Source organism: Vulpes vulpes, chromosome 10, assembly GCF_048418805.1.
Source record: "Vulpes vulpes isolate BD-2025 chromosome 10, VulVul3, whole genome shotgun sequence".
NCBI classification, from domain to species: Eukaryota; Metazoa; Chordata; class Mammalia; order Carnivora; family Canidae; genus Vulpes; species Vulpes vulpes.
Window position 1 is genome coordinate 20,205,615 of NC_132789.1, and position 14,923 is coordinate 20,220,537.

The following is a 14,923-nucleotide window of genomic DNA, read 5'->3' on the forward strand; positions in this document are numbered from 1 at the left end:
GCTGACCATTGGAGCTTGGAAGTGGAGGAGGTCCCATCAACTTTGCCTAGGGGGTGGGGGGTGGGGGTGGCTCGGGAAGGAGGGCAGAGGACACCTTAGTGAGTCCCAGAAGATGCAGTGGTTTTGCCAGAGCTGGAGATGGAGGTCGGAGTGGGTGAGGATATCAGGTGCAGGGGACTGCACAAAGCACAAAGCAAAGGCAGGGGTGGGAATCCTACAGAAGGAATGGCACAAGTGACCGAGCTGGGCGTGGGAAGGGGCGGGGAGGGGACAGGATGTGGCAGGAAAGGAAGGTAGGGCCCCATGGTAGAAGCAGTCACAGCTCGCAGCCCTGTTCCAGGCCTTCCCAACTCACCTCCTGTGCGCCCCCTCCCCCATAAGAAATTAAAAAATAAAAAGCCGCCAGCTATTTCCATGTCGTGCCTTTCCCTGCCACATTGTCCTTCCATCTGTTCCTTCCTTTGAGCTCTAGGGTGGCTGGGGGGGGCGGGGGCAATTGCAGGGGCAGCATTTTCCTCCTCTGGTTTAGAGTTGGAGAAACCAGAGAGTTCAGTTCTGTTTGTACCTTAGATCTTGAGCATCACCTCCTCCAGGAAGCCCTCCCTGACCGCTAGACCTACCTCATCAGCTCAAGTTCCTTTGTTATTCTCCAAGAACTAAATTCTTTTGCTGCAGGGAACTGGCCTACTTTTTTGTTGTCATGTACCCATTTGTTGTACTTGGTTAGTATCTGTCTCTGTAGACTGCCATGTCCACAAGGGCAGGGATTCTATCTGCTCGTCATCTTGTACCAAACTCCTAGGAGGTGCTCCATAAATGTTAAGTGAATGAGGGACAGCTGTGGTTCTTGTGAAGGGAAGTGCTGGGAAGGCAGGTGTTGGCAGAACATGGAAGAGGTACATTTATCCCTGCTTGGGTATGGAGAGTCCAGGAAGGCTCCCAGAAGGAGGTGACACCTGGGCTGAAGCCTGAGTTGCACTTAGCTAGCTGCAGCATGTCGGGAGGGACCCTTGGCAGAAGGCATATGTGGGCAAAGGCACACCCACGGCTGGGTCTGAGGGCCCGCGGTCCGAGGCGGGGCTGGACATGCTGGCCTGCTAGGGCATGTGCATCTCGCCCTCAGCATCCAGGAGGCCCACCCGGGAGGCAGAGCTGACCTCTGCTCATTCCCCTCTCCTCCTCACTTTGCCCAGATGCTGCGAGCTATTTTTAAAAGTCACCCTGAAGGCGGTCCAGACACCCTAAATGAACCGGCCTTTCCACTGTGAGTTTCTCGCGGCCGGGAGAGGCAGGGGGCCTCCATCTCATTAGCTCCTGCTGGCTCAGCATTACTCACCCAGCTGCACTGCCGGGCGCCAACCACCCGGGACCCCAGCTGGGGTGAGCTGTGCTCTGAGCCAGCACCAAGGCAGCAGGACTTGGAGGAGCAGGTGGCAGCTCGGCTGGTTTTTATTTTGGCCTAATGTGAGCCACAGGCACAGTGCTGGGTGCTTTATGCCAGGGGTCCCTGTGGCCAAATCCAGCCTGTGTGTGCACTGCCCTTAAGCCAAGAATGGTTTTTACATCCTAAAAAGGGGTGTGAAAACGAGAAAGGATGGGACATAGACGGTATGTGGCCTGAAAATAGGTTTGACAGATTTAGCAAATAAAAATTCAGATCGCCTGCTGAAATTTGAATTTCAGAAAAACCAGAGAATCTTTTAGTATAAGCCTGCACAGTATCTGGTACATACTTAGACTAAAAGAAATTCCATATGTATTTGAAGTTTAGATTTCACTGGGCAGCCTGTGTTTTTATCTGGCGGTCCTGCTGTAAAACCTGAAGTGTTTGCTCTCTGACCCTTCACAGAAAACGTTTGCCCACCCTGGCCTTGAACACAGAGCAAATGAGATCAGGTGCCAGAGGGCCTTAAAGACACTGGAACCAAACCTGATGAGCATGAGCTGCTGGCGTGTGTTACTAATATAATCAGAGTGATCGATCACCCAACATAGATTGAGCACCTCCTGTTTGCCCAGCGCTGTCCTAGAGATGGACAGTACACACATAAGCGTGCAGGTGTATAGTGAAAGTCAGGCCGTGATAAATTCTAAGCAAAAGTATACAGCAGCAGAAGGGGGTAGAGAGTGACATGCATGAAGCTTTTACACTGTGTGGTTCTGAGCTCCTGCTCCCATTCTGAGCGCTGTGCATGCTTTTTTCATGAAATCTGCACATAGCAGCCCTGACAGGTGGTATATCATCTCCATTTCACAGATAAGGAAACTGAGGCCTGAGGTCATCCAGCCAATGGCAGAATTGGAATTTGACCTGAGCCTGGTGACTCCTGATCTCCTATTCTTACTGGCTTTACTAAGGTGCCTCCCTTTATAGGATGCCAGCTGTATTATGCTGGGTCCTGTTAGAGGCCCTCTGCTGATACTTTCCATAATCCTTATGGGAGCCTTGCACGCTGGGCTGTATTATTCCGATCCAGGCATAAAAGCGGTGAGCACGGCACTGTGTGGAGAGGCAGCCGGGAGTAGTGAGTTGATCTGGAACCTAGCAGGGTTCCAGGTGGGCCGCGTGAGGCTATCTGGGTATCAGTGGGCAGGTGGCAGGAATGGGGTGGGGAGAAGGCACGGCAGGCCGGGGAGCCCCCACGAGTCCCGTCTTCCTGCTTTTCGGATTGGCCTCGGTTTCCCTGCCTGCCTTCCTCCTGAGATTGATTACTTCTCCTGTGTGCTATTGAAATATTTGCAGGTGGAGGGTGGGAGGGCGGGGCTGGTTCCTGAATTTGCAGGGTGGGGCTGACAGGGGTTGATGGTCTGAGATCCCACGAGCAGGGGTGGGGCCAGGCCACTGCCCCAGAGGCCAGTGAGGTCCTAAATAGCCCCTGGATGGGAAGCTGGGGTAAGTGCATCGAGCTGAAGGGCCCCATAGCTCACACTCATGAATATCTACTGTGGGCCGGCCCTGAACTAGGCAGTCCCTATCCTCTAAGACTGGCTCCTGTTTGTAGAATTCCTACCATGTGCCAGGCACTGTCTCCACAGGGCTCTTGCAAGGCTCCCGTTACCCAATGAGGCAGGGACACTATGATCATCCACCCTATTTGACAAGTGAGGAAGCTTGTCCAGCATCATGAGTGGTCAAGGATTCGATGTCAGGTCAGTGACTCCACATTCTGGCTCCTAGCCTCTCCACTGCCTCCTAACATCCTGTCGTTAGAGCTAACAAGCTGGTTCTGAAGGAAGTGAGCTCCCCATCACTGGGGGAATGCAAGCAGATGTTGGAGGACTCCTTAGAATGGGTGCTAGACAGGGATGAAAGCTTCCTGACCACTGTGACCTTTGAGGTCTCCCTGCCCTGAAGAGGCCCCCACAGGACATGGGTGGCAGAGTCCGGTCCGGGTGACTCAGGACTCCTGACTTGCAGTTAGTGCTTCTTTGGTCTCCATGTTGGGCGAGACCTAGGAATCCCTTTCTCATAGGTTTCTCAGCACTTTGGGATTTTAGAGGGCCTGACCCCTTTCTGGGCAGGGCTGGAGGCATTGCTGACTGTGAGACCTAAGTTCAAGAGGTCCTGACCATGCCCTTTCCTGGTTTTGTAACCTTAGGGCAAATTGCATAAACTCTTGTGAACCTCAGTTTATGCAGCTTTAAAATGGGGATGATGATGTTCCTGTGAGGATTAAACAAGGTATTCTGTACAGAGACGCCGGCACATAGTAGGTGCTCAGTAAACATACTCTCTCACTCTAAGCTGGGCAATAACAAAAGCATTTTGTTCAAAATGGCCTCCAACTTCTGCTATGAGACAAAGTATTTGTTAGAATAAAGGCCCTGGGTCTGATCGTGCCTCCTCTGCATGACCTGGGGTGGTTATCGAACAGCTCCCTGCCTCAGTTTCCCCATCTGGGAAAAGGGAATAATTCAGTAATCCACTTCATTTGGGTTGTCACGCTATATACAGTTCCAGGAACACAGTGAGTGCTCAAAAAATAAAAAATGGCAGCAAGCTTTAGCATCATGAAACTTCTACTATGTCCTAGCCAGGCCTGCCCTTTTGCAAACAGCAGCCCATTTAACCGTCGCCCTGGACACGAGGGGTTGAGCCGGGATGCAGATGGAGGTCTGTGGGCCTCGAGTCCCAGCGACCACAGCCACTGCCTCTGTGCTGCCTGAATCACACATGATCCCAGGGCTGAAGATTAGAGAAATCACAGAGGCTGGGGAGGGGCCGGGAGGCCACCTGCCACTGCCACCATGCCCAGACCACCCCGAGGTCCCTCACATCTGTCAGCTTTCACAGCCGACTGAGTCCAAGCTCATGCCTGGCGCCTGAGAAGGGAAAGGTGGTTGAACTGAATTTCAGAGGCCTTCTGTGGCCCTCTCCCTCACCCCCACAGGTCTGGCCAGTTCCCTGGGGATGGGGCCCGCCCTCGAGGGTGTGGGTCACAGCCTCTTCCTGCAGCCCTTGCTCTCTCCTGGGAGGCTCTCAGGGTCCTTCCCAGGGAGACTTCCGCCCCACCCCGCTGCCTTTTTAATTTCCTCTTCTGGCCTCAGGCTGGCAGCCTGTTACTAACTTCTGGAGACGGGTTCTAGCCCACAGCTGGGAGCCAGCAGAAGTGGGGGGCACCTCACTTGTCAGGGCCCCTCCCCAGGCTGAGCACTACCCACTACCCACGGGTGCTGCATTTGCACCTCCACCACCCACCCCACCCCAGATCCATCCCCAGGACAAGAGTCCTGGAGCCAGCCTTCCCTGGGGATTGCCCTTCCTGAGTTTCAGAGTCCACAGCGATAAACGGACAACCTTCTCCACTCTGCAGAGTTTGGACTTGAGACAGCGCGTGTGTCCAGTCTGGGTAACGATAGGAAACAGAGGATTCCCCCAAAGGGAGTACAGTAAGGTGAATTTAATAAAGGCACTACTGACCAAGGCAGGGTGGGGTGCGCCAAGGATGCAGCACCCTGTGGTGGTAATAGTGAGGAAGCCGCAACTGTTACCTCCCCTGGTCTGACATGGGGCCCAGGAGAGGTGGCCAGAAGGGGCTGGCTGTGTGGGGAAGGTCCCAGACAGGAGCCGTGACTGCTGAATCTCTTCCTAAGGATTTTGGGACAGCTTCCTGTTTTCTATCCTCTCGCACCTCCTGCTGCCATCTGAGCTTGCGTGCGATTTCCTTGGAGAGCTTGATAAACATCCTGGAGTTGCTGATTCCATGGGTCGGAGGCCAAGCATTTGTGTCTCTACCAGGTCCCACCTGGTGCTGGTGCTGCTGGCCCTGCTGGGCAATGTCACATTTGCCCTGTGCCTGTCTTAGCTTGTCCTACCTTTTGGCTCATTGGAGTGAAAGGTCGTCCTGGGCAGGACTGTTTGACTCCATCCCTGCTGCTCTGTGCCCTCAGTGCGAGGGCCTCCTGCCGAACTGCATTCATGAGCATTTGAACTGTTTACGACGACGTCTCCCTGTTGACTGTTGCTCACATGTGTGCATGCTTTGGCTTGGCGGTACCTGAGTGGAGGCCATTGTGGAGATGGAGGTCAGCATGCAGGCTTATTTGGGTATGCCTTTGGGATTGACACCCGGGGAGCAGAGTGAAGCAAGCAGGAGAGGGCCAAAGGAGAAGATGGGCCACGGGGCTTTCATGGAAGCGCCACGGCGAGTTCCCAGGGAGCTTTGTGGCCCTTCAAAGCTGTCCCAAGCTGGGGCGAGGATGCCAAATCTTCAGGGCCCGCCTGCTCCAGTCTCTGGGTGAGGGCCACCCTGGGAAGCAGTGAGACCTTGGGGCAGGCTCTCCCTGTGGCTGAAGTAGTCCCCTGTCCTCTAAGGGACTGGCAACCCCTCTAAGGGTTCTCCAGCACCCCCCTAAGCAGCCTCCAGTCCTGAAGGGTTCTGTGGGGCACACTGTGATACCTACCATGTGATCAGCTCTTGTCCAAGGGGCCAAGGAGGGGCCAGTAGCCTTCCCTGGACTCCGTGCCCCAACCTGGAAAGCCCTTTTGCTCTCCCTCAAGCACACAGGAACCCCCCCTCCCAAGAACTCTGCCCATGGTTTTTGCCAACAGCGGACTTCTGAATCTTAGTTTTGCTGGGCCAGGCCATCATGTAGCAGAGAGAGGCCGAAGCCCCCAGACTCCACCCCGGCTTAGGCTGAGCTGGGAAATAAGAGCACCAGTGTTGCTATGAACCACAGACAGTGGTTAGGGGGTCCTCCCGGCCTTCTGGAGAGAGGGAGAGTAAGAGGAAGGGGTTGTTTCCTCTGTTGTGTCACGGAGGGCGGTGACCCCAGTAAGTGCATCTGACCCCTGTTTCTGGAGTGGAGTGGAGTGGGCAGAGGCTCCCCTTGGAGTCAGATTGCCCAGCGTAGAAACCTCAGCAGGATGACCTTGGATGTTCTGACCTTGGCTAGGTAGTAACCGATACCTCTGCATTTCATAATTTTCTTGTGAATGAAGTGGGTGGTAGGGGCCACCTGGGAACCATGCTGTGGGGATTATGTGGGGCTTGCCGCGTGCCTCTGCTCAGACTGGCGTAGCAGAACACCACAGATAGAGTGGCCTAAACAGACCTTTATTTCTTGCAGTTTGCCAGCTGAGAAGTCCGAGGTCAAGGTGCTAGCAGATTCAGCTCCTGGTCAGGGTTCTCTTCCTGGCTTGCAGGCAACCACCGTCTCACTTTGCTCTGATTTCTTCCTCTTCTTTTAAGGACACTAGGCCCATCCTGAGGCCCTTGCCTTCAGGACTTTGTGTAACCCTGATTACCCCCCCCCCCCCCCCCCGAGGCCCCACCTCCAAATACCATCACACCAGGAGGGGGAGAATAGGGCTTCAGCATGTGACTCCATAATACCATGTGTGCTTACCACAGTGCTGTGCAAGTGTGTGTAAGCTAGAGCAGCATTATTATTTTCAGAGACAAGCCATTGGCTGAAACTTCTAGAGTAGCATCAAGAGCCTGGGTTTCTGCTCCTGCCTCCTGTACACTGTGTGACCTTGGGCTGGCTGCTTAGGCTCTCTGATCTTCATTCTCATAAAAATAGGCCCACCCCGCACAGGGCTGAGGAGAGGGTACAGTGAGTTAATACAGGTAAGCCTAGGGATCCCTGGGTGGCGCAGCGGTTTGGCGCCTGCCTTTGGCCCAGGGCGCGATCCTGGAGACCCCGGATCGAATCCCACGTCGGGCTGCCGGTGCATGGAGCCCGCTTCTCCCTCTGCCTGTGTCTCTGCCTCTCTCTCTCTCTCTCTCTGTGACTATCATAAATAAATAAAAAAAAAAAAATTAAAAAAAAAAAATACAGGTAAGCCTAGAACTCATTCACTCGTTCACTTATTCCTCCTCTGGCAGAGAAGTGCTCCGCTGGGGGGATGAGGACGTGGAGCGTGATGGTGAGGATGCTGACGGTGGGTGTGTCCGTCTGCCCCGGCTGCCATGACAAGCTACCACACCCGGGGGGACCTGAATGCCAGATATTTACGTTCTCACACTTCTGGAGGCTGGAAGTCCAGTATCATGGTGTTGGCAGAATTGACTCCTTCCGACGTCTGTGAGGGAAAGCTCTGTTCTGGGTGTTCTCGTACATGGCCCTCTTCTCCCAGGATGGCGGACTCTTCCCTCTGTAGTGCTCTGTGCTCAGACTTCCTTTTATAAGGACACCAGTCGTACCAGGTGAGCGCCCACCCTAATGACCTCATTTTAACATAATTAGCTCTTGAAGACCTTGTGGACAAATAGATGACATCCTAAGGTACTCGGGGTTAAGGTTTCAGCGTATGAGTGGGGGGCAGGGATACAGTTCAGCCCCTAACATCAGGGAGGCCACAGTTTGCAGGCTCTGAGGCAGATGAGGCCCTGCCCTCAGAGCATTTATATCCCAGAGGAGGGAGACGGTACGCAAAGAAACAGGACAGGAATAGTGTAAGTACCCTGAAGGAACTGTAACGAGGAATGGATGGAGTCACGGGGAGGGCTGTCTCAGATAATGGGGTCAAGGAGGGAGATGACATTTCGTGTGACATCTGAAAAGTGCAGAGCAAGCACCCGAAAAAATGCTTCAGGAGAATGTGAAGTGTGGAGCTCTTCTAGGCCACAGGCCTCAGACTTAACAGAAGACGGGGTGAGGAGGGTATGAAAGGAAAGCAGTTATCAAAACACTGTGGACGGCCTGAGAAGCCCAGGAGGAGCGACACAGCCCTTTGGGGTGACCACACCCGGGTCGCATTTGGGTCTCCCGTCCAGCTGCCTCTGCCTTCCAGGTGAAGCAGATCATGGAGGAGGCCGTCACACGGAAGTTTGTCCACGAGGACAGCAGCCACATCATCTCCTTCTGTGGTGAGTCCGTGGCCTGTGGCCTTGAAAGTGGCTTCTTTCTCTATGGGCTGACCTGGGGGAGTGGCATCTTTGTGCAAGCAAGGGTTCTTAACTGCTTTTTTGCTTTGTAACTCCAACGTTATTTTCAGATTTCCAAGGGGCCCCATTAGGGAATTTGGAAATACAACAATGTCTCCAGAAGACATTAAGAATGGCCCCCGTGCAACCTACGAAGGGTTAATCACTGTTGATGCCGGAGGGCCTGCTTTCCCCTCTCAGTTCACAGCCACCAACCCACACCCCTAGTGATGTGGGTCTCGCTTCTGAGGAATGGCTCCATCTGAGGAATGGCTCCGTGCCCCTTCCCCCGCCCTGCCTATGGCTGTTGCTAAATAATGGGAGGGGATGGATGGGCTTTAAAAATTCAGGGAGTGAGGAACCATCACACCGTCCTGAGGGATCATGTCCAGCTGGCTCAGCGCAGGAGGCAGGCCCAGGGCTCAGAGCATGACTCAGACGTCTCTCCTTGAATCAGCTTTGCTTGCAAGGCTCCAGAAATAACCATGCTGCCAGGTTCTTACTATACTTCCACCTCGGTTACAGGCTACAGACGCAGGTTTTGCGTGTCCCCGGAGTCAGGATTCTGTTTCTACGTATCAGTGTGTACGTATAAGTGGGGGAGTTTCTTTCTCCCTAAAAACCTTTATTATTTCATGACTGGCATGTGTTGGGGTGAAGGACGTGCTGTAATCCCCCTCTCGTGGCCTTGGTCTCATAGAGAGGCCCGAGCGAGGAGACCTGACTGGGCCCTCGGCTTCATCCAGATGGCTGGGCGTACCACCTGTGGGAACACACGTCATGACCTGGGAGCCTGCTGACGTCAGTTTGGGCCCTTTGCAGCCAGGCCGACCTGGGTTCACATCCCTTCTCTGCCACTTGTGTGTTGGGTGACCTTGGCAAAATTTTATGTTTTTTGAAGTGAGATCTGTTTAAGCTACATATATATGTATATTTATATACTTGCATATTTATGTATATATAGAGGAGTCTGTATGCACATAATTACATGAACGTGTATGTATATGAAAGGACACATACACACAAATGTAAATATGGGAATGTATTTACCTATATTTTTTTCTCCCGGACATCTTTATTTGCAAAGAAAATAATCGGCATGCCCATTTCAAAATGTGCTACGATACCTACCCATTAAAGACTTAGAGGAATAGAAAGTGATAAAAATCACAATAATCCTCTAACTCCAGCCACAGTTTGGGATGAGGGAAGAAATGTGATGGCACTGAGTAAGGCCTACAGGGTCTCCCTGAGGGGTCTCTGATCCACCGTTCCTTAGGATTCATTGTCAGAAAGAGTCAACCAAGCTGCCAATACCTGGATAGTTACTTAACTTCTTGAAGTATAAATGGATGAAAAGTGTTGTGTGTGTAAGCAAAAATGAAGGTGTTTAATAGATGCTTATCCAGACTATTTTAAGCCCATAAGCAAATTAGGCAATAAGTGGACATTCATTCAAAGCCAAGCAATTACTGGGGCACCTGGCTGGCACAGTTGGTAGAGCCCACAACTCTTGATCTCAGGGTTATGAGCTCAAGCTCCATGGTGGATGTGGAGCCTATTTTAAAAAATTAATTAAAAAAATAAAAGCCAAGTAATTGCTAACAACAACAACAACAACCCAAGACAAGAAATTAAACCAGAACTTCTCAGTATTTGTCCTTGCACACAACATGACCTTGGCCGGGCTCTTAACCCTTGGACTGTTGGCGTTCTCCTTCTTTGGAGTGACGGCGACTAGCACACTCACTTCGTGGGCTTTTTCCACCAGGATTGAGTAAGCTAAAACTACACACTGGTCTCACTGTGTGAGATAGAAGGTAGGAAAACACTAATAGAGGCCTGCTGAAAGTACCAGAAATAAGATTGGGGTCATCAGAGTGGCCTCCACAGGGACTGTCTCCCAGCAGGGAACACTAAGTCCCAGAAATGGAAAGTGATTTGCTTGAGGTCACACAGCAAGTTAGAGGTAGAGCCCAGACTACCACCCAGGGCAGACATAGACACGGGAAATGATGAGTGAAGCCTCTCTTCAAATCCTTCATGGAGACACAGGTGTTGTGAGCACACCATGGGCTCAGGTCTGGTTTTTTTTTTTTTAAAGATTTATTTTTATTTGTTTATGATAGACATAGAGAGAGAGAGAGAGGCAGAGACACAGGCAGAGGGAGAAGCAGGCTCTATGCCGGGAGCCCGATGCGGGACTTGACCCCAGGACTCCAGGATCGTGCCCTGGGCCAAAGGCAGGCGCGAAACCACTGAGCCACCCAGGGATCCCCCTCAGGCCCAGTTTTGAATCCCAACTTGGTCACTTTTTTCCAGGTGGCCCTGGGCAATTCGGTTTGCTTCTTAGAGCCTCAGTTTTCACATCTGAAAAATGGGGATGGTTGTCCTTTCTTCCTTGGCTGTGGCAGAGGGAGAATGAGATCTGTAACGCTAGCTGTTACTAGAATCACAGTAGTGACGTTTATGTCACTTTTATCTTGAGCCCAGACAAAGCTCAACAGTCCTGTGGTCTGGTCCCTCCTCTCTCCCTGGCAGGAGCAATAGCTAATGTTCCTAAAGCACTTACTGTGTACTGGGCTCTGTGTGAAGTGCTTTCCATGCATTTTTTCCACCTCATTCTAACAGCAACCTTTTAAGATGCACATTCATGCTCTCCCCACTTCTCAGATGAAGAAACTGAGACACAAGGAGGGGAAGTAGTTGCTGGAGGTCACACGACTGCTTAGTGTCTGGGAAAGGATGTGGGCAGATAGTCTGACCTTGGGCAGCGAGCATAGGTTAACTCCTCAGCTGTCTTGCTCCCTTTCGAGGGAGTGGAAGGGAGAGAGGCATATGCGGTTTTCCCATGTGAGGCTCTCATGAATTCTGAGATGCTGGGCCCGCAGCTCTCCAAGGCGCCTCTGTGTGACTGAAGTCCTGGGCTGGGTGCGTGGGAGTGTGGGCAGGGCAGGGCCTACTGACTGTCATGTCCCTACAGCGGCTGTGGAGGCCTGCGTCCTGCATGGGCTGCGGCGGCGGGCGGCTGGCTTTCTGTGCTACAACGAGATTGCAGCTCTCTTCATGAAAGTGGGCAAGAACTTCCCGCCGGCCGAGGAGCTGAGCCACAAGGTGCAGGACCTGGAGCAGCTGATTGAGAGCACGTGAGTATGGAGCATGGGGTATGGGCAGGGCACGCCCTGCAGAGGACAGTCCCCCTGACTCCACGTTCCTCCCTGAGCTCTGCAAGAACCCATGCCTCCTGCCAGTTCCTCTCTCCGGTTTCCTTTCTGCTCCCCAAACCTGCCAGATTGTTTCCTACCCCAGGGCCTTTGCACATGTTCTACCCACCACCCGGTTCCCATACTTCATTTTCTGTGGCTAGTTTCTTGTCATCTCAGGCTTTGCCCCAGTTAAGGATAAATTCCAACCCTCACCCAATTTTTCTTTTAGATCACTCTATTTACTTACTTCCCTGTGGTTATCACCACCTCTAATTACTCTTTCATTTGTTTCCTTGATTCTTGTCTATCTTCCCCGCTTAACTCTGAACTCCTGGGAACAGGCAACTAACATCTGTTACTCCCCATCCCAGTGCCTGGACAGTGCCTAGAAATGTTCAAGACACGATTGTTGAATGCATAAAGTGGCTTTTGGGAGCCAGACCCCATTCTGAATGCAGGAAGACCAAAGTTTAATCAAAGCAGTATGGTCTCTGTCTGCATGGACCAGGTGTCACATTGAGGCCACCATTGAAGGGGAGCCTTGACTTCACTCACATGTCTTAAGAGCTGATTATGTTTGCTGGGGGAGGCTCATGGCCTGAGTATGTGTACCTGAGCACCTTCCACCAGAGCCTCGCCAGAGTCCTAATTGTTCAGCCAAAGCCTTGATCTGGAGCCTGGTCAGGGATGCCAAATAGGTTTCAGCTCCAGTTGTTGCTAGAGGCTGCCCAAAGGACCTTGTTGTGAAAGATTCTAGAGCTACTCTTGGGTTTCACAGGAAAGAATGCTCAGATTGATTAGATGGCACGAGACAGGAGAAAGAAGCACGCATGCCATGTTTGCCTTCTCTGCCATGGGTGTTCCTTCCACTTCACTGGATGGGCAATGGCCCTTGCCTTGCCTTTCAGGCCATACCAGCCCAGAGCTGCTGGCCAGAACTGTGTGATGGGCAGGGCTGTGGATTTTACATTGCCAACTCCCATTAGGAATCCCAAGTGACTCCTCAGCCACTTGGTTTTCAGGTGTCTTCCAGTCCATCTGCTAAATTTCCAGGTGTTTGCTGAGAACTTCTTAAAGGGGTGGATGTCCATCGGCCTTCCATGATATTGGGAGTGACTTTCTAATGGAGGAATTAGAGATACCCATGCCAGTTGGTAAGGGAGAGCCATTCCTTCATTCATGCAACCACTTATCCATGACAGGGAGAGGGGAGAGAGGGGGAGGGAAGAGAGAGAGAGAGAGAGAGAGAGAGAGAAGAGAAGAGAGAGAAGAGAAGAGAAGAGAAGAGAAGAGAAGAGAAGAGAGAGAGAAGGGAAGGGAAGGGAGGGGGAGGGGAAGGGAAGGGAGGGGGAAGGGAAGGGAAGGGAGGGGGATGGAAGGATAGGGTAGGGTAGGGTAGGGTAGGGTAGGGAAGGGTTTTCCCATGTGAGGCTCTCATGAATTTTGAGATGCTGGGCCCACAGCTCTCCAAGGTGCCTCTGTGTGACTGAAGTCCTGGGCTGGGAAGGGAAGGGAAGGGAAAGGGAAAGGAAGGGAAGGGAAGGGAATCACTATGAGAATCCGGCTTACCCATCAACAGTGTATGAAAGTGTATTTCCCTGCATCTTCATGCTTGTTGGGTATTATGATTCCTCCAACTCTTTGCCCACTTGCCAGGAGCAATAAGGGCTCTTTTGTTGTTTTGGTTGCCATTCCCTTCATTTCCTTGAGAGGTTGCTGTTTGCATATTGGTCCTGTTGGATTTCCTCTTTTGTGAATATTCATCCTTCTTCTTTACTGGTCTTGAAGGTGAAATCAGATCCAGGGCCTCCAGGAGAATGTGCGGAAGCTGCCGAAGCTGCCCAACCTGTCCCCACTAGCCATCAAGCACCTGTGGATCCGCACTGCCTTGTTTGAGAAGGTGCTGGACAAAATTGTGCATTACCTGGTGGAAAACAGCAGGTGAGCCAGAAAGACCAGACGCCTGGGTGTGCTCTGCCGCCACCTGCTGGCCTTCTTGGAAATTGCGCCCTGTTGCACAAAGCACCTTTTGTTTCTCCCCCTTGATATGCACTTGACTTGGAAGAAATTACATGAAGGCCATCTGGATGTTCGTCTCCGAATTAGCCTAGTTTAGGACCTTGGGACAATTCAGGTGCTTACTGGCAACGCCGGATCTCCAGATTAGGAGTGGGGTGTAGGATCCTGCAATCTTAGGCATCTTTCTTCTCCCATGAATTAAGCCTACTGTCTTCTTACTAACCATGGCCCTAGAGGAGTCATTTAGCTTCTCTGTGTCTCTCCTCTCATTTGGTAAGTGGGACAGGGATCGCTGCCATTCTGGAGAAGAGGTGAGAAGGGAAGATAGTGAGTCCACAGCATTTTGGAAATTTATAATGATACTTTCTTACATTTTTTTTTTCTAGCTCAGATCAACTTGGTGTAAATGTTTTGTAGTATGAGCCCTCTTGGCAAGCATTTATCCATCCATTCATTCTTCCAACAAATATTTAATGAGCACCTAGCAAGTGCCAGGCACTAACCTTAGATGTTGGGGATACATTGGTCTTTTTTTTTTTTTTAATTTTTATTTATTTATGATAGTCACACAGAGAGAGAGAGAGAGAGAGAGAGAGAGAGAGGCAGAGACAGAGGCAGAGGGAGAAGCAGGCTCCATGCACCGGGAGCCCGACGTGGGATTCGATCCCGGGTCTCCAGGATCGCGCCCTGGGCTAAAGGCAGGCGCCAAACTGCTGCGCCACCCAGGGATCCCGATACATTGGTCTTAACTGTCATGTTCAAAGCTTGGATGTTATGCTAAGGGATAGGGAAGCTGGGGAAGAATGTAAAATCTGAGACTCTTCACGACCAGTACTCCTTTCCAGCCAGAAGGAGAGGGAGAGAGAGAATATCAAGGAAATACATGAGAATCTCCTCATCTCTTGGTATATGAAAGTGCCTATTTAACCACATCCTCACATAAAATGGGTATTATGATTATCTTTCATTCTTTGCCTGTTTGCCTGGAAAACATATCTGAAAGTATAGAACAAATCCTTCTCTTCATGAACCTCACATCGTAGCAGGGAAAACAGGTAACTAGTAATTGGGATAATATATGATGAATATTCCAAACTAGGTGGGTGGTGTTTAATTTACTCTGGGTGGTCAGAGAAAGTGTCCTGGAATACATGGCAGTTAAGCTTCCATTTGAAGTGCCTGTAGGCATTAACTGGGTAAAGATGTAGGGGAAAGAGTGTTTCTAGCAGAGGGAAGCAGGTGCAAAGGCCAGGAGACAGGAGAGGAACTGGAAGAAATCCAGGCTCTGGAGTCCAATTACACCTTCTCGTGAATTATGACAAGTCT

The 14,923-nt window shown here is 51.5% G+C and overlaps 2 protein-coding genes across 4 annotated transcripts in view; both read left to right on the forward strand.

Annotated features, from left to right (window-relative positions):
• Nucleotides 1-14,923, forward strand: part of LOC140594297 (small G protein signaling modulator 1-like) — an 81,557-nt gene that overhangs the window by 13,220 nt on the left and 53,414 nt on the right. For all 3 annotated transcript variants that reach the window (XM_072725232.1, XM_072725231.1, XM_072725234.1), the window contains exons 3-6: nt 8,240-8,315; nt 8,898-8,957; nt 11,356-11,518; nt 13,367-13,519. In XM_072725232.1, coding sequence (XP_072581333.1) covers nt 8,240-8,315; nt 8,898-8,957; nt 11,356-11,518; nt 13,367-13,370 — 303 coding nt within the window. In that variant the 3' untranslated portion in view covers nt 13,371-13,519. The remainder of the gene's footprint in view (nt 1-8,239; nt 8,316-8,897; nt 8,958-11,355; nt 11,519-13,366; nt 13,520-14,923) is intronic.
• The window catches only part of LOC140594293 (piwi-like protein 1), a 98,379-nt gene continuing 96,981 nt past the window's right edge, over nt 13,526-14,923 (forward strand). The window contains exon 1 of the mRNA XM_072725211.1: nt 13,526-13,870. The gene's annotated coding sequence lies outside the window, so the exon portion shown is untranslated. The remainder of the gene's footprint in view (nt 13,871-14,923) is intronic.